Source organism: Eublepharis macularius, chromosome 6 (genome assembly GCF_028583425.1).
Source record: "Eublepharis macularius isolate TG4126 chromosome 6, MPM_Emac_v1.0, whole genome shotgun sequence".
Taxonomy (NCBI): domain Eukaryota; kingdom Metazoa; phylum Chordata; class Lepidosauria; order Squamata; family Eublepharidae; genus Eublepharis; species Eublepharis macularius.
The window spans coordinates 50,164,474-50,183,631 of record NC_072795.1 but is presented as its reverse complement, the minus strand read 5'-3'; the positions used below and the strand labels follow the sequence as shown (position 1 = coordinate 50,183,631).

The window sequence follows — 19,158 nt, the reverse complement described above, 5'->3', positions numbered from 1 at the left end:
TCCAAAGGCCAGTTTGGCTAGGGATCCTGACGGTGTTTTGCCATCTTCTGGGCATTGAGTAGGGGTCACTGGGGGTGTGAGAGGAGGTAGTGCTTGTGAATTTCCTGTATTGTGCAGAGGGTTTACTGTAGAGGCACCTTCGAACCCTACGATTCTATGATGGGTAACCTAGAATCCTAATGCCCTGGAATAGATCTATTTGGCAGATACATTTCTCTACATCACTCAGAATTTTCTAAACCTCTACCATGCCCCTTATAACCATAAATAGTTCTAGCTAGCCCATCTAAAATAGACACTGTAGAGCTGTACAGGGTGCAGAATATAGCACCCAAATTTAATCAAAGGAGTGGAACACCTTCCGTATAAAAAATCAGTTTAGAAAAAAAGCAGCTAAGGAAAGCATGACAGAGGTTTACAAAATCATGCATGGGGTTGAGAAATTGAATAGAAAGAATTTCTCTCTCTTCCAGACTACTAGGACATGCCTCCCACCAAAGAAATTGACAGGCAAAAGATTCAGGGTGTAGAAAGGAAGTACATCTTCACACAATGCAAAATAAGCTTATGAGATTCGCTTCTACATGGTACAGCAATAGCTAGCAGACTAGATTACATTAAATGTGAACTAACACATTCATGGATGATAGATCTATCAACAGCTATTGACTACCTAGGTTAGGTTATTGTGATGCACCGTGCCCAGGGCTGCCTTTGAAACCTGTGTAGTTGGTACAGAATGTGGTAGCCAGGTTATTATCAAGGGCTAAATACAGGGATTTTATCACAGCTATGCTGAGAGTTCCACACTGGCTGCCCACCTCTTTCTAGCACAATGCTGGTTCTTACCTCTAAGTACCTCTAAATGGCATGGGTTTAGGGTACTCAAAGTACAATCTCCTCCCATATTGTCTAGTCAGTTAAGATCTTCTTTTCTCTGTGCCCTAAACTGTGCCATATTAAGGTAAAGTGGGTGGCAACTAAAGACAAGGGTTTTTTTCCCAGTGCCAACCTCATCTGTAGAATACCCTCCCCCTTGAGGTTTTTCTGGTACCTACTTAACTTCCTTTAGGTGCCAGGCTAAAACATTTCTTTTTACTCTTGCATTTAGCTTTTCATTAAGGTGTACCAACGTTTTTAGCTGCTTGACACTCTTCTACCCTTAGAACTGTTTTATCAATACCATTTCAGATTGCGGGATTTGTTTTGTGTGTTTTATGCTTTTATGTCCTGGGTTGCCCTTAATGGCATACTCTATCTAAATTATTTATTTATTGACTTGGCTATTTTATTGGTTTTTCATTGTATGATTTGTTTTTATTGACTAATGTTAATTTTCTGGCTTGCTTTTGTTTTATTTATTTACTTGTGAGCCACCTCCAGTGGGTTTGGCCTGGAGGTGGCATACAAATTTTATAACACAAATCAATAAATGCCTCAAAAAAAGTTGCTGGCGGATGAGCAGCAACAGAGGGAAGCTTTGTCTTCTGTGCCCTTGCTGTGGATCTGATTGGCCACTCTGGGAATCAGAATTCAAAGCCCTTCATGGCATTGGCTCCCCATATCTGTGAGTCCACCTCTCCCCCTATGTTCTGCCATGGTAGTTTCACTCATCTGAACACTGCCTGCTGCAGATACCATCCTGCAGTTGGGCAAAATCAACAGATGCTCACACTCTTGCTTTCTCTGTAGAAGTCCCCACCTTATGGAATGGCCTGCCTGATGAAGTTAGGAGGTCTCCCACTCTTCTGGCTTTCTGTAAACTATGCAAAACTGAATTATTCATGAGGGCTTTCTACCCAGATTACAGGACCATGTCATAAGAAATAGCTCAGAGAGATGCCTTGGTAGGAATGGTAACTAAACACTACACTATTGGGTACTGCCTGTTGATGTAGATATGTGCCTACTAGGGAGTTTCCACACTGCTAAATTTTCCATGGAAATTAGTAATGCTTTGTTTAAAATAGATTTCATCTCTGTGTTCAGCTTTATGCTTGTTTAAAATTTTCTGCAACCATTCCTTATTGTATTCTTCCTTAAATATCCTGTTGTTCGTTATTGTTCTTTGCTCAGTGAATGTCCTAGCTGAAGATTATATTGTATTTTCACTCGCACTGTGTAATCCACCTTGGATCTCAGTGAGCAAGGCAGAATAATAATAACTGTTTTGCGTAGGCAGCCTGTAAGCAGCAGGATTTGAGACCAGTGGCATGTTAGAGACCAACAAGACCGCACCACTCCCAGAAACCTTACCTGAGCAGGCAGCAGGAAAGGTACCAATAATAAATAATAGCTTGGCCCAGAGCCTGGCACAGCCCTGGAACTTGAAAGGGTAAATCCCTATCCCACCACACACAAAGAAAATTCAAGCCCCAATGTACTCTATCAAAATGCCAACAGCAACCGTCTCTCTCCCTTTCCACTGTCTGCAAAGTCAGAGCTGGGAGCCCCCCCTCCCCCCTGCTCTTTGCTCCCTTGTTGTAACAAATTTGGAGCTCCACACTTGAAAGGAAGACAAGCTAAATTGGGTTTAGATTGGGGTTTCCAGGGCAACAGCAGGAGTTCAGAGAGAGTTCAGACAATCCCTGCCTAAGTTGCCAAGGGGAATTGATTGCAGGTGTCAGATTGTCTGGCTTGACGAACAGCAATGAACAGCAATGAACGAGGCTTGCAATGACCACCTGTTCATTTAGAATGGGGCCTCATGAACAACTTGTTCACGAACAGCCGATCAGGTACTATCATTTTTGTTTCAGAACTTAAGCCACAGAGTAACTGGCTGGCAATCCTGGCAATGCTTAACAGGAATTTCCTACCTATTTTGACTCCCTTTCTATAGAATTCTCTCCCCCGCCCCATCCCACCCCCACTGGAATTCCTTTCAGATTGGCACATTTGTGACTTTTAGAAGACTTGTCAAGATGTTTCTTGTTTAGAGTGGGCTGTATAAAATAATGATAAAGAAAGGTTTCTCTTGTCACAGGAAAACAAGTTTAGAAGATAGGGATTTTGCTGAGGAAGTAGCAAGTGTTCATGAGTGTTCACCCTTCTCTAGGCCACATTTGCATAGATATTCCCACCATTTGGTTGATGTTGCACCTTTTGTATGTGGGTGTATAAATTGTAATTTCAAGATTAAAATTTGGGAAAAATTGGATGTGAAAATGAATGCTAAAAAGAGGATATTTGGGTTCTTTATTTACCCAGTGGGTAACATTTTACCAGTAGGGAACACATAACTCAGCATATTGTACCAGTTTATTAAAACACAATATAGTTAAGAGATTAATGAAATATCTTAACATACTACATGTAGAAAAAAATAGAATAGATAAATGAATGATAAAGCAAATGAAATAAGCGAACAAGACACATATAAATACCAATAAACAAAAACATACATAAATGTATAGGCAAATATTTACATAAACACTGAAATTTGGCTGTATTCCTATAAGATGATGCACTGTGAATCAGCTCCAGTTCACTTTCAACATTTTAATTAAGTTTCGAGAGCCCTCTTCACAAGTTACAGTGAACACACATATTTTGCCTATACATGCATAAGAGTCAACAGACATTCACTTTTACAAATTGAATTAGGGACTATTACCTTGATAAATGTGGAGTGTGTATCACATGTTCAACTGTACATGTATTGACTGTAATGTGAGAATTATACAATATACTTACAAAGAACAATCAAGTGTACACTATACACAGACAGTACAAATGTTCACTGTAACTTGAGAAGCAGCCTTCCAGGTTCTGTGGTTTGGGTGTTCCAGTCTTACAGCCAACAAATTCTTATCATGAAGGCATCAACAATTACTGTCGAGGGAGATAAAATGTATGTCTTTATGCTACTCTGAACTCTCTTTCCTTTGAGGGTGGCAGCATGTGATAACAATTGCACTTTAGGGATGTTTGCACAATCTCACCAATCATATTCCCTGCGGATGTGACTAGTGCTTTGGGAGGAAAGCTCTTAATTGTTCACGTTTTCCTTCTCATGTCATATATTCTGCTATTTTTATTATGTTTAGGTTTCAGGCTATACAGGACATATACATCTTTTTTATCTCCTTCTTTGCCCTTCTCTGTCAGTACACTGCTTTGATACTGTTCACAGTATCTCTGAGCTGGCCAAGGTCACGTTGATTCGGTCACAGTGAGTTAGACTGCTTTACTGAACAGGGTCCATTTTGTTCATTGTATCCAAGCCTTTATTAAATGAAAACCTGGGCTTTTATTTTAGGGGTTCATAGTGTCACTTCTACAGGATAAATGGACTACAGTTTTCAAGATTCAGTAGGCACACATTTGAAACTCTCCCCCCTTATTTTGGGCAGGGTTTACCAACTGCGTACCATGACTTTGATATCCCAGGCAAGCCCAATCTCATCAAATCTCGGAAGTTAAGCTCGGTCAGCCTTGGTTAATAATTGGATGGGAGACCTCTAAGGAAGACCAAGGATGTAGAGGCAGGCAATGGCAACCCACCTCTGTTTAGTCTCTTGCCTTAAAAACCTCGGGATGGTCACCATAAGTCAGCTATGACTTGACAGCACTCTCCACCACCACCACCAACTACATAAAAAACATCCCACAAATATTGCATTAAAGTTTAATAGCTAAGTATAGTCACATGGAAGAAAATCCCATTGAACCAACACAATGCATTTCTGAGTAGATGGAATGAGGATACTGTTTTACAGTTGTTGCAGTTTGTATGCAGTACAGAATTATTTATAAAGCAGGCAAAGCCTAGACAATTCCATTTTTTCTCTTTCCAAGTCAGTACTGGCTATATCTGTTGTTACAAAGCATTACAGAGTTGATGTTCTCATATCCAGTTTTTCATGTACAAAGGAACAGCTTAAAGTGTTGTCATTTGCACCATCTGATGGGAGAGTGTTATCAAAATGAGAGTTATGAAATGATAGATTACAGGGATATTCATGAGAGTTGCATGCCTCAGGTTTATAAATGTAAATTTCAGCCAAGAAACAGATGGCTGCCATAAACTGGACAGAAATATACCTGTTGGAACCAGGTTTTTCCTGAAAGAAAAAATGATTGGATACATGATATACGCTGAAGCCAAAGGACATTCTTCCATCCTAGGTCTTGTACTGTATAGCTGCCAAACTGACATTTAGGTTTGAGGCATTCCAGGGGGTCTAAAAACAAAGTAAGAAGGAATGTATGTTTATGTAAATAAAAGTTGGCTCACTGCAGGGTGCTCAGCTTGACTTAGAGCTAGCAGGCATGAATCTTTATAGTACCACATACAGAACAGAAATGACGTGTTTGGGAGGGGGGGGGGGTTGCTGTAGAGAAAGACATCTTTGTGGCGTTATCTTGTATTAGAAATGTCATCCTTGACAAGTAAATAAAAAGGAGCTACGACCTGCTCTTGTATACTTGCTTCTTGCTTGCTTAGGATAGGGGATGTTTTCATGATTTCCAGACAGCATGCATATTATAATACAACACTGAGGTATTAAGAACACTGTTAAAGATCTGGAGCTCTGTAGGTATGGAAAATATGATTAAAATGTGTCATCAAACATTTTTCTTGGCTAAGAATAGATCGATGTGTATAAATAAAGGTGGGTGTTTTGATCACTGCTTGTTGTTGTCACGGCTTCAGATTATATGGTATCTGAAGATGTGTACATTTTATGATATTGTTATTCAAGCTTGCTTCACACTGTACATTTTGAAAGCTCATTAGGAAATCATTTTATTCTGCATGTAAAAAGTGTGTGTGTATGTGTGTATGTCTACCTAATGGGTTGACTCCCACAGAGAATTGCTGCAGATGGAAAATGGGAGGAGGGCAATTGTAACTCAACTCCATGTTATGGTTTCCAGCACCCCCTCATGCTATTACTAGAGGGCCTCTGTCCTCCAGGCAGCATTGGGAATGGGTAAGATTTGGGAGTGCACAATGAGAAGTGGGAAAATAGGAAATTGAGCTCCATGAAGCTGAGCTCCATGGAAATTCTCTCTTCTATAGAAATCTTTTGTGATAGCCTTATAGTGAATGCATGAGATAATTTTTATAAATTATGTTTGTTTGCTGCATTTATAGTCCACCTTTCTCACTGAGACCTAAGGTGGATTACATTTAAAAATGTAACAAAATGTTATAATATATTCAATAAACAGTGCAATAAAACTGGATTACTATTTTTTAAAAACAAGAATACAACGAAAAGTATAATACATAAAAAAGCAATGCAATAAAATAGCCTATTTTCCCCCACAGGCATTAAAACTGTAAACCTAATTTTTAATTAAAAAATGCCCTTCTTCCCCCAGAACAATTTCATTTTACATATTCTCTGGAATAATAAATATGTGGGAGCCTTCTTGACCTCATCAGCAGGCCATTTCACCAGGTGGAAGCCACAACAGAGAATGCTCAGGTATGGGTAGCTGTTGTTCTTACTCTTTCACAGAATACCATATTTTGCAGGTTGGTATCTTCAGAAGGCTTTTCTCAGATGAGTGAAACAGTCACAGTAGAACATGTCAGGGCAGTCAGTCCTTCTGGGTTCTAAAACATGTAAGCACATAACCAGCACATTGAACTGCATCTGGAAACAAATCAGTAACCAATTGCACAACTTCAGAATAAACATAATTTGCATATTCTGCTTAGGCAAACATAGTCTCAAATATGTTATCACACAATAGAGAAGTGCTGCATCTTCCTGCAAAGTCAAGCTCTGCAATTATAATCACACTTACTAGGAAGTAAACCCCACTGAACTCAATGAGATTCACTTCTGAGTATGTATTCACTGAAATTCTCCATGTGGGAGAGAAAGAGCTGGATATTTGCAGGAAAAGGCCTGATGAATGGGGTTGCCAACCACCAGATAGTGGTTGGAGATCTCCCAGAATCTCCAGGCCACAGAGATCGTTCCCATGGAAGAAATTACTGGTTTGGAGGTGGATTCTATGGCATTATAATTAGAGGTGGGCACAATCGGGGAAAAAAACCTGAACCATGTGGTTTGTGGTTTGTCAAATTTCACAAACCACGAACTTTCACAAACCTGCCCCTGGTTTGTAAACCAGTTCATTTGGTTTGTGAAAATGAACAAACCAGCCTAAAGTTCGTGGGGGTTCATCAGAAATGGGATCTGACAAATTGTTGGTTCGCGAAACATGAATCGCCCTGGTTCATGCTTAATTTTGGTTTGTGCCCATCTCTAATTATAATCTGCTGAGATCCCTTCCTTTCCTCAAATGCTACCCTCTCCATGCTCCTCCCTCCAAATCTCAAGGAATTTCCCCACTTGGAGCTGGCATCCCTAAAGTGATGAAGCTTCTGCCCAAGGGTACAGACGATTTTATGTACTGGAGGAGCAAAGTGAGATATATTCCAGAAAGAACCCAGACAGATGAAGCAAGTTCTGGGGAGAAGAAGATAAAATGATGGTAGAATGAATTACTCATGGAAGTCTTACATAACTGGGATTCAACACAGATTGTTGAAGAATGTAAGGAAAGATGGCAGACTCTAGTCTGCTGCCTTATAATATATGAAATGGCTTGCAATCAGGTTCCCTCTTTTGCTGAGCAGGAGTCAAGAGAGTCATTATGATTTTTGTGAATCCATATATTTTTCAAGCACCTTTCAAATATTTTTTAAGATAAATTTTACATCATTACAGTGTCCAAAAATTGCATAATGTAGGAGATTTCACAAGTGCAGGTGAATCAGTCATCCAGTTCTCGGTACATTTTTGTAACTTCTGTTGAACTTTAGCATCTCCTATAATCAGATCCACAGGCTACTCCTGTGTTTGGAACTTACATAGCTGACCACAGCAGGAGATGCAATTACTAGGCATTACAAAGAAGTGCAGAGAACAGGAAATAAGAATTGCTTGGGTTTGCTGTTCACATCATGCTGTGCTGCAGCTGAACTTTATGAGATATAGCTATTAGAGATGCACTGGTTTGTTGTTACTGTGTTGTTAGATGTACAGAATTTCCTAACCATAAGATTCCACAATGATTGCTCCTATTTCCAAATTACAGAAAGAACAGCTTGCCCAGGGTGTCCGAGGAGTTGAGATGATTTCCTACATTCCTAGCTGACCATTGCCTTGACATCTCACAATATCTTTCAATTTAGCTTGAGAGATGGACTTCCTGTCTTTTATTTTGTCCAGAAATTGTCCTTTCTTTCTCCAAGAATGTTAATGAACTGTGCATTACTGTTGTGGTAGCTTTCAACCATGGCCATTTTCACACTACTAACCTGCTTCCGTGATGTTGCAAAACATCACACCAAAAACGTGGAAGATAGCGTCTTCTCACGAGAGTTTTGCGCGACGTCGCACAAAACTCTTGCGAGAAGACGCTATCTTCCACATTTTTTGCGCAATGTTTTGCAACATCACAGAAGCAGGTTAGTAGTGTGAAAACGGCCCATTATGACATTCAGCAGTTCTTCCATTTGACAGAAAAGGATTCCTGTCCACTTTGAATGTCAGTTAGTCTTTGCATTCATTTCTTCATCATCAACTTCCCACTTCTCTCTTCCCTGAAGATATTATTAAAGAATTAACATATTAATGTTACAAAATAAAAGCCTGGTTCTGACACAACAATCATTAGTCCTGAGACCTATAGCAGATCAAAACTGTTTTCATGAGCTGTACTGATTGGCTTTTACACTGTAACAACATTTCGCAGTTCAGAGCAAAAGTATTTTAATATCTGACAATCAAAAAGACAGTAGGTACAGAGAGGACTTGTAGTTCATCTATTTGCCATAGTCACTTTTAGATGCAAGGAGGTAAAATTTTCAAACTTCCAGATAAGAATAAATAATTTATTAAATGTAGACAGAAGAGGAAGCAGATCTGCAAGGAATCTCATTGTGTATTGGATTTAACCCAGATTGGTGTTTCATGTTTAACCACCTTGGAACTTTTTTCAGAAGATTCTTTAATGTGGGATGTTTCTTAAGGCATCTCATTCAGAAAAAAATGAAAAATATCCTCCAACCAGTAATGTGGTCTTTTTCAGAACTGAAAAAATGCAACGGCTCCCAGACTCACCTGGGTGACTGGATTGCAGGCGTTGCGGGGGAGGCGAGTGCAGAGATGGCATGGTGGCCGCCATGTTGTGGAGGGGCGGGGAAAGACCAGGGGCCAGGGGTCACGCCCAGGTTCATCCAGTGCAGCCCCAGGCCTGGGAAGCTGGCCCCCGCCCTTCAGCACTTGGCACATGGCGGCATCCCGCCCAGCCCTCCCTTTCGTCACAACTTTGAAGTGAGTAGGCTGCGTATTGGCATTGGGAACCGATCCGTTTGGGGGGAAACGGGGCCCTCAGGCTCAGTTTCCCTATTATGGGGATTCCCATAAGGGGTCTGGGGAGTGAGGAATGGCCGGTGCATGCCCAGTCGGGGGCTGTCAGTCCACCTCACTCCCAGGTGGCAGGGGATGGTTCACAGAGGGGTGTACACCCACGTGGCATCCCACTGACTGTCATCCCATGGTTCCCCACCTCAGCACGGGTCTGAGGGGGCGTGTGGGTCATCGGCTTGGCAGATGGGTCAGCCGATGCTCGGATCTGTGCCCTATGCGTGCCTTTGCTCCCTGAGCTGTAATCTCAGTAAAGTTGTGGCCTCTTTACCTCCAGCACTGTGTCTGTGTGTTTTGTCGCCGTGCCTCCTCTCCACTCTCCTCCCCCACTCAGCACTTGCCTGCAATGTTACAAAAACAGTAATCCTTAAATAGCAGCTGTCTTCAACCTCTGCTTTAGAAAAGCAAGCACTTCATTTAAGAGTGAAATTAATAGAATGCAAGAATTGCCTCTAATTAGGGGCTGTTTATCACAATATATATACACATGCAGGTTCATAATTCTCGTAATCTAAGGCACAATAAATAGATGATAATTGTTTTTAATAAGGATGTACACAGAAATTGTATTTGGCTTCAACTTCGGGTTTGACTTGCTTGTTCATTTTTTAAATATTATATTGTTGTATTCTTAGGATTGTTATTGTATTTAGGTGGCATTGACTGTGGTCAATGCCCAAGGCCCCAAGGTCAGATATCCACCCACCAAGACCTCAATTCTGTGGCTGCCCATCACCGCAGGTGGATCACTGCATGTATGATGGCCTCAGCAGCAGGCAAATCCACTACCACCACCTGCTCATATAGGATGCCCTGGGCCATGAGGGCACGCACACACTTCCAAGCTGAGTAGAAGGAGTTGTTCTACTGCTTCAGGATGGACATCTCCATCTGGGTGGTGTCACCCAGGGCAGAGACCCTCTCGACTGTTACGCACAGCAAAGAGCAGTAGCAGAGCTTCCACAGGTGGTGACGAGGGCTACATTGGCATGGTCCATTACCAGCCTCTATAGGAACATATTCTCCGCCTCAGTTCAGTTGGGCTGGCAGTAGGAATCAGCATCACCAGAGGCTGCCAGGGCCATGCCACTTGCATACTGGAGATATAGAGACAAGGCAAGGCACCGGGAACTTCCAGATTAGAGAATATAAACACCCCCTTCCCCCAACACAGGATGGATGCAGGGCAGCAGACAACAACACAGGCCAATTGAGCACAGAAAGGGTATATGGAACTAGGACAAGGTGGGAAGAGATGGGGGTGATGCCCAGGGCCCACGAAGATTCCCTAGAATGGGACTAACCGGCACCCTGTCCCCATGGGCTCCAGCCAAGCTTCCCATGGATGATGGCCTTCATTGCAGTCACTGGAGGTCTGGCTCACTCGCCTCCAGCTGGTGCTGTACATTTGGGAGGTACGGTGATGCTGGAAGAGGTGCTGTGCCAGGCAGTGCCAAACTATACATTGGCAGCACTATGCGCCCAGTTAAAACACCATTTCAGAGCACATCTCTAGAATACGTAATGGGGTGATGGAGGCACCATTAGTAGAACACTTTGCCTCTGCACATAGTGGGGAATGTACTTTTCTGTATACCATCTTGCATGTATCTAATGGGAATGAATTGGGTAATACACAAAATGAATTATTAAAGAAAGCAGAATGGATATTCCGATTAGATACTCTACAACCAAAGGGCTTAAATTTAGAATTAGATTTGAGCTGTTTCCTGGGTTGATCAAGTGGTTATTAGTCCCATCCACAATTGAGTAATAGTGGTATGTATAAGTTGTTGCAGACCCCTGCCTCCTTATGAGCACACAACTTAATTACTTAATAGATTGCTTTGGCAAATGCATAAAAATTAATTGGGCATACTAGTCACCCCCCTCCTTCCTGTGCGCTGAATCTAGCACATAAAAAATTCTTTTGGAGAACTGGGTGAGTTTGTAAGAAATTCCATGCATGTAATGTTTACAGATATGGATGCGGTTATTATTGCTAGTATTATGTTAATTTATGTTTTGTCATAGAGGAAAAGCTTGGCGTGGTGGGAAGACAAATGCCCTCTGATGAAGTGACATATGAAACAAGCAAAATTACCCGGAAGCTTGTTGGGCATAAATAGCATTTTGTTTGCTTTCCTCCCACGTTTGTTGCTCACCGCTCCTCCTTAAGAGACTACTTCTCTGGATGTGAGGGATTCCTCATCCGTTGCCACTTACCTTGAGGCTGAAGAGACAACGAAATTACCGCAACAAAGACAGTAAAAGACTTGTGGCTATTACGGTCGAGGCTTGGCCTCAGTTGGGACTTTAAATGAAAACACTTGATAATCATTAGAAAGTTTATTTGTGTATGAGAACTATTCATGTACATTTTGTATATTGTGTAATTTGCATAAGATTCAGAGTTGAATATATAAAGTGTCCTAATTTTGGTCTGCTCATTTTTCCTAATGCTAGGCAGTACCAAGAGCACATCAGCATATTGCAGCTTTCTGAAGCCACCTGCCTGGACCAATTCCATCTGGATAGTGTGGCTGTCCAAGCCCTGTGTGAGGAGCTTGGCTCAGTGCTCTGACTTGCCCCAGCACCATCTCTGTCTTGCAGAAGGTACTCTGCAATTGATGGATCCACCACTACTGCTACATAGGATTCTGGCCCTGAATGACAATGGGTCCCATAGTTGCCTAGTCAGCTGATTCACAGAGCAGCTGCCAAGCACCCCCCTTACCTGAGGATTGTGTCATATCCCTTACCCTGGTGGAAGGGGAGGACCTGGGACTTACCTGGATTAGTCTTCTCATGCACGAGCTATGCACTTGCATGATCCCAGTGAGGCACGATGACGTTACTTCCTGGAAGTGACATCATCACGCTGGCCATGAGCATGCTTCCTCACTTTGAACAGCGCCAATTCTGCTTGGTAGAGAGCTCTCAGACAGTCTGGGCCACACACCCTACCTGTTGAGTTATAGAATGTCCTGGCTGGAGATTATGTAGTTGTGGGGCAGTGATTGTGTGTTGGAGAGGGGGATTGTCCTTTGCTGAGGGAGGGTGTGATTGGTTGTGGCTGAAGTCAGCATCCTGTGCTCTACTGGAGCTTTGGGTGAGTCTGCACCTGCGTGAGTGGTGTGTGTGTGTGTGTGAGGGAACGTTTGGCCTTTTTCATTGCATAGGTATCTACGGGCTATCCCACGTTTTCTTCACTGCCAATGTTAGGGAGCATTCCTGGACCACAGCAGCTTAGGAAACTAACTTTAGTCACATACTAGACCCACCACTTTCTACGCTGGCATGGGGGCCTACACTGCTGGCCCATTGGTGGGAGTTCCTGGGAATGGCATGGCAGTGCTGGGCTATCCTTTGTCACCATATCTCAGAGATCGACCAGTGTATGGCTTAGTCAGCTCCCTGAGCACTTTTGCTCCCTGCACAATTGCACTGTAAATCAATTTCACAAATGGAAGGCTTGGTTATTAAATTAAAGGGAAAATAAATTTCTTCTTTAACATAAATTACAACCTTGGAGTAGAGTTTGTAACAGTTTTGAACACTTTTAGGGCTTACATAATGGTTTTTAAAATTCTGCAATCAAGTTACAAATAAAAAAGAACAGAGAGAGAGTTAGACAGGAGCTTCATGCATATCTTACAAGTAAGGAAAATAGACACAAACTAAATAGAACAAGGGATTCAGCTGGAAAGAAGCTGAAAATACAGGATTCATTATCAACAGCTAAATCTCTACTTAGAGCCAAACAAGCCATATTTGAGTATGGCAATTAACCAGGGAAGGTGCTAGCAAGCTAGTGGCAGAAAAGGAGGTGAGAAGTAAGCTTTTAAAAGTTAAAACCACCCTGAGAGAGATAATTCAGACTGCAGCTCAGACAATAAAATAATCAGTGCTTTTATAAAGAACTATATAGAAGATATTTATATTTTTAAAATATATCTATTTTAACAAATATATCTATTTTAAAAAGAGCTAACGTTTCAATACCAGGTCTTTTGCAGAAACACAAAGACATTTTGGAACATCCTATCTCTAGAACGTAAATAAAGGAGATTATTAAAAAACTGAAAGGTGGTAAATCTCCAGGACCAGATGGATTCAGCAATGAATTTTATAAGGTTTGCTGAGAGGTCCAGGCTCTGTATTTAGAAAAATTATAAGTGAGTGCACAAAAGAATGGAATCTTTTCAGAAACCTGGGCAGGTGGCCGCTGCCTCAGCCACGCTCATGGCTCCAACCTGCCTCCACCTCAGCCGCTGCAGCTGCTGCTTCTCCAGGGCAGGCCGGGATCACCGTCATTGCACCGGGCTGGGTGCAATGGGTGTGCACATGGAGACCATCACCCCCGGGGAACGGGGACCTTCCCCAAGTGTGGGCAGACCTGCATGGTGCACTACACAGGCATGCTGGAAGATGGGAAGAAGTTTGATTCCTCCTGCGACAGGAACAAGTCATTCAAGTTTGTGATGGGCAAGCAGGAGGTCATCCGTGGCTGGGAAGGAGGAGTTGCCCAGGTGAGTGTGGGGCAGTGCACCAAAATGACAATCTCACCAGACTATGCCTACAGCTCCACTGGCTACCCAGGCATCACCCCACCCCCACCCCAACACCACTCTAATCTTTGAGGTGGAGCTTATAAAAATTGGAATGACAAGAGGCCCAGCTTCTCCTTTTTCCTGGTCTGGGGTTTGGCACATGGTGAAATCCAGAAACCTTTGCTTCAAGAAGAATGCACACAAATTTGTATGGAGCTTTCCCAGCTATCCACTACACTCTTGGTGTAACCATCCATGCTGATTTGTATGTGTTGGGTCACTTGGCTCTGCTTCTGACTCTCCTTTCTTGTTCTGCTCTGATTTTTGATATTTTTAAGCTGTATACTGTAAGCCTCAGCTATCTATTTTTTGGTCAAGTTCTTTAATCTTATTGGTTTTAGTTGGATATTTTGGTATAGACTTGAGTTGTGTATGATTGAGCATTTGCTAGTAAGTGTACTGATTGGTTCACATTATATAGGAATTTTTTTTAAAAGAAACCTGGTCAGGTGCTAACAAGGAAAGAAAGGATTCATACCAAGTAACAGGTTATAGCCCTATCTCACTGTTAAATACTGACAATAAGATAGTAACAGCAAGTATGGCTAAATGTTTGAATTCTTAGATAGAACAGACAGGGTTCCTAAAGAACAGACTTGTTTCTTGGAATATTAGAACATCAACCCACAATGTCTCCTTTTGTTGATGCTGAAAAAGCATTTGACAGGATTGACTGGGCCTCTTAAAAGAAGTGTTGGCAGCTTTTGGCAGCGGGAATACACTGAGATCTAAGAATACATGTAGTATTTCAGCTGGATAAAGAAGTGAGACAAGGGTACCCTCTTTCTCCCCTATTATGTAACTTATCAACTGAAATCTTAGCAATAGCAGTTTGCCAAAAGCATAACATTGTGAGAGTTAAATATCAACAGAATTTTACCAAATTGCTGTTATATGCAGATAATATAGTCCTTATAGGAACTAGAAACAACTGCGAGATCTTAGCAATGTACTGGAAACATATGGGGCCATATCAGGGTACAAAGTGATTAATAGTAAGTCAATTTTTATGGGAGTAAAATGAAAGAAGTTAAGAAGAGGTTAAAGTTATTTACAGATAGTTTAGGTTCTCTGAGGGAAAGGGACAAATTTAGATATTTGGAGGGGCTTTTTTGAGATAATGATGCAACAGAATTTGAATCCAATAATTAAAAAGGTAGGCAAAGACCTTAATCAGAATTAAGAGAATTTGAGCAGGTTTTAGACACACACACACACACACACCCGCCCCAGAGAAGCAGAAAAGGCTGGGAGCCACAATATAAACATCATTAGCAAATTTGGAGAACAAACCGAACAATCTTGAGGCCCACTGTGCCGCGGTGCCCGAGTATCTGCATTGTTCAAAGGACCTTCCCAGGAGAGCTATGCCAGCAGCAGAACCCAGCAAGGCACAGCAAGGTTGCAGCAGGAAGCCCCCTTCATTCCCCTGACAACCTTGCAAGCATCCACCAATGGTTGTGACAGCCCCATGACAGGCTCATGAGTGGCAAGCAAAGGTGAAGTCAATGTGTGGACTGTGATCTCCACTACCTGTTGACACCCCCACCCACACTCACCAGAAAGCAAGCAGCTGGAGATTACATGCCCTTGTGGTCATGGCACCTGCATTGAGGCACCTGCCTGTGGGGAAGCCATTTGAAGGAGAGCCCATGCCCCTCTGGCACTGCTGAGGGTGCCAAGTCTCTTGACAGGGCTCAAATTGCCGAACTCTCCCTGCACAGGTGGGGGCTGTTTTTCCAGCCACATCGCCCATGGCCTTGCAACACCTTCCTGTGCTGACATCTCATGTCTTGCTGGATAGGGCTGGCCTCCTCCACTCAGCTGCATACATGTGGGTGTGAGGGGGTGGCCTGCTCCCTGACCCCACCCCCTGTTGCTGCAAGGGATCTCTCTATGCAGATGAGAGGGGTCCTGGCAGAAACCGCTCTCGGGCATGCTATGTCCAAGGTGTTCATAGGGATCTTGCTTTGACTGTTGCCATGGCTGCCCCAAGTCCTCCTGCAGCTGCTGGCCAGCCTGCTCATGACAAGGTAAAAAGGTTTCATGCCGCATCTAAAAGGACCCTCCAGAGACAGTGGAAGGGAGACTGAGTGGGAGGCTCATCCAGCTTGGGCAGCCTTCGGGCTACCTGGGCCAGTCCAATTCGGACTGTTAACCCAGTGAGTATGGCAAGAAGGCCGGTGCATGCTTGCACCACCACATACATGCTCCGATCTCTCTGGACCGCTATTCCATGTAGCAGCACCAATCCAGGCCCTCCTTTTACTGTTTCTTTTTCTTTGGTAGTCTCTGGGTTAATGGTCCAAGTTGGAATGGGGGAATGGGAGGCAGCCTCCTGTCCCCCACTTTCACTGGTGAAGAGAAGAACTCCACAGTGGCCACCCCTATCTGAGGGTTCCTTGGGGATGAGGGGATCTCTTGCCAGTGTCCATGTGCATGCAGCATGGGGACCCGCTGCCCTCCAGATCATCCCTGCCTCATGGATGCAACAGCCACAGACAGGCAAGAGCCCACATCCCACCCCATTTTCTGGGCCACTGTGTAAGGGGGTGGGCAGGATGAAGGCAGCTTGCTGCAGCAGGCTCCACAGGATTGATGGACCCCTGCTTCATTTGGGAGCTGAGCCACCCAATGGAGCAGAGGCACCCAGTGGATCCTCGGGGCCACTGGTTCCCTGGCAGCCTGAGTCTGAGGACCATCTCTGGGGATGTGCTGTGGGGCTGCTGCAGGGGGAGTTGGGAGGTGGGGAGGAGCTGCTGTTAGCCGCAGGTGAGCAAACAGGCAGGAAGGGAATAGTCATTCAATAGACTTTATTGAACTGTCACAAGTGAAGAGGATATCTGGCCACATATTGCCAACTTCTCTTGCCTAGGATGGGAGCTGTGCCTGTTTTCACAGCAGTTGGAGCCATAAGAGTCATTCCTCATGCTGCCTTCTTAGGAGCGGGCTTGAATCATGGACCGCCAGAACAGCTTGTTGGGCAGAACTCAGATGGGAACTGAAAAGGATCACTGGTGATTGGAATAGCCATGCTTCTTGGCCTCCCTGCAAGAAGGGGAAATGGAGATGTGTGTGGCAAGGGGCCTGGCCTCATGCAAGCCATGACCAGGTCTGCCACATCTTGGGAGGGTATCCATGGCCAGGGGTAGCAATGGTGGATCCATCGTCATGGGTGCTGGCAGCAACCAGAAGATGGATGCCCCTCTGGTGAGAAAGTGCACTTTGTCTGCAACTAGATGTTCCATTTCTATGGCTGCTTGGAGCTCTGGTCCTGTGAGGGAGACAGTTGTGTGCCCACCATTGCAGGGGGGTTACAAGAGCGAGTGCCCAGTCACTCTGACCTATGGCTGAACTCTTTCCTCTGCCTAAGGGGGGAGTCTGGCTGAGGGAATCTGAATGGAGCCCTGGTATAGGCTGCTAGGAGCCCTCCTCCCAAAACAGCTGTGTTGAGCACGGCTCCCTGGACATCTCTCTCTTTGGCAGGCATGGGTCATGCCATCTTGCTAGTGAGCCTCAACCACAGAGGCCAGCATTGGGGGGGCACTGGAGGGGGTAGAAGGTAGGCTGGTGTAAATAAGCAAGCCAGGGAAGCCAGCTCCTTGGCTCCTTCTTACCTGTGTGTACACCCTCACCCCTCCCCAAGGCAGAACTCAGGAGACAGGTGAACTGTAAGGCAACTTGGGTGATGGTTGTTAGACATTCTGGATTTAGCTCTCCCCCCCAGGTTTGAGTGCAAAGCACACCCCAGTTTTTGCAAGGTACCCCCAGTGCACTCTTGCCCTGCCACTGTGTGCACTCCCTTCCACCTTGTGTTCTAAGTCCCCATGGTAGAGAGCCCTTAGGCAGAGCCTCTGGCTGCATCCCTACTTACCTGGGTTCATGATCATGAGCACCCTGGCTCAAGGTTATGTAGGGTGAGTGGGGGACTGATTGGCCACCTAGGAGTGGGCTCAGCTGCCCCCCTCACTTCAGTATGCCCTGAATCTTTACAGAGCATACCGAAGCTATTTAAAGATCCAAACTGATGTGGCTTGGCGCTTCAGGGTTTGGGTTATTCCAGATCAGTTTCCCGCTTCAGGTAAACCCGAAGTGAGAAGCCAAACTTTTCCTTGTTGCACACCCCTAGTGTTTAGAGTATTGGACTAAGATGTAGGAGATCCACATTCAAATCCCCACTCTTCCATGGAGACTTGCTGGGTGATCTTAACATACATCAAAGAGTTGTTGTGAGGATAAAATGAAGACTAGGATAACAATGTAAGCCACTTTGGGTGCCCAATGGGGAGAAAAATATGGTATAAATGAGGTAAGTAAGTATCATGCAGAGAAGTTCTTAAAGCTTTTGCATTTAGCTGAAGTATGCAGAATAAGCCAGCGAAAACTTGCAGACTCTTTAAGACACTGATAAAAAGCTTTGTTTTAATGTTAACAATTTAAGTAGGAATAATGTCAAATGAGCCATGCACAAACAGTAATAGAAAATTGCTTCAAGTTTCAGTCTACAGTGCAATACTGAAATGGGAAAATGTTAATTTTAATTGCTATTTGCTCTTTCTTAGTGATCTGGTTTTGAAGTGACCTAGGTTCTGTAATGTTTATTTTGCTTGTGTCACAGTAGTTTGCTTTAGATTGGCAAATATCATGTTCTGTGCATTGATTATTGTTGATTTCATCTTTTCTTCGGGATGTCAGCCCCTAGCTTTTTGCCCTCCAGCTCTACTCACTTTACCGGCAGTGGGGGCGGGGGGAGGCAGACTGAGAGCCACTGGAGCATGAGGCAAAATGGTGCACACACTATTGATGCAATTCAGGTTGAATATCAGAAGTTACACAGTCTCAGCAGGGGCAGATCAGCCCCAAACAGCAAAAATACTATGTTTAGGGCCAATTTAGTCCCTGCTGACTCCCCGTCACTTCTGTTTTTCAGCTTGAAGTGACATCATAGGGGCCTTCAGAGCACGTACCTCCCTTATTTGCTACTTGAGCTCTCTCTCTAGACAAGAGGAACGGTTTTTGGTGAATGCTCTCTCTGTCATATCAAAAATTTTAATTATGGCAGTGTTATCCTCCCTCCCTTAAAAAAATTTTTACCTAATTTTTCTTTTTCTTTCTTTCTTTCTTTCTTTCTTTCTTTCTTTCTT

The 19,158-nt window shown here is 43.7% G+C and overlaps 2 protein-coding genes across 2 annotated transcripts in view; both read left to right on the top strand.

The window, feature by feature from the left end:
* Positions 1 to 19,158, top strand: part of CLSTN2 (calsyntenin 2) — a 406,755-nt gene that overhangs the window by 185,169 nt on the left and 202,428 nt on the right. The gene's annotated exons all lie outside the window — the stretch shown is intronic.
* LOC129332825 (peptidyl-prolyl cis-trans isomerase FKBP1C-like) lies at positions 13,737 to 14,044 on the top strand. The gene is made up of 2 exons (XM_054984104.1): positions 13,737 to 13,771; positions 13,819 to 14,044. Exons 1-2 carry the CDS (start codon positions 13,737 to 13,739, stop codon positions 14,042 to 14,044), a joined length of 261 nt encoding a protein of 86 aa, XP_054840079.1.

Bases quoted from the DNA above. Each gene is read 5' to 3' on its own strand.
- LOC129332825 (XM_054984104.1), top strand. From the start codon at position 13,737: ATGGGTGTGCACATGGAGACCATCACCCCCGGGGA. The intron at 13,772-13,818 runs ACGGGGACCTTC...GGTGCACTACAC, and splicing joins GAGACCATCACCCCCGGGGA to AGGCATGCTGGAAGATGGGA.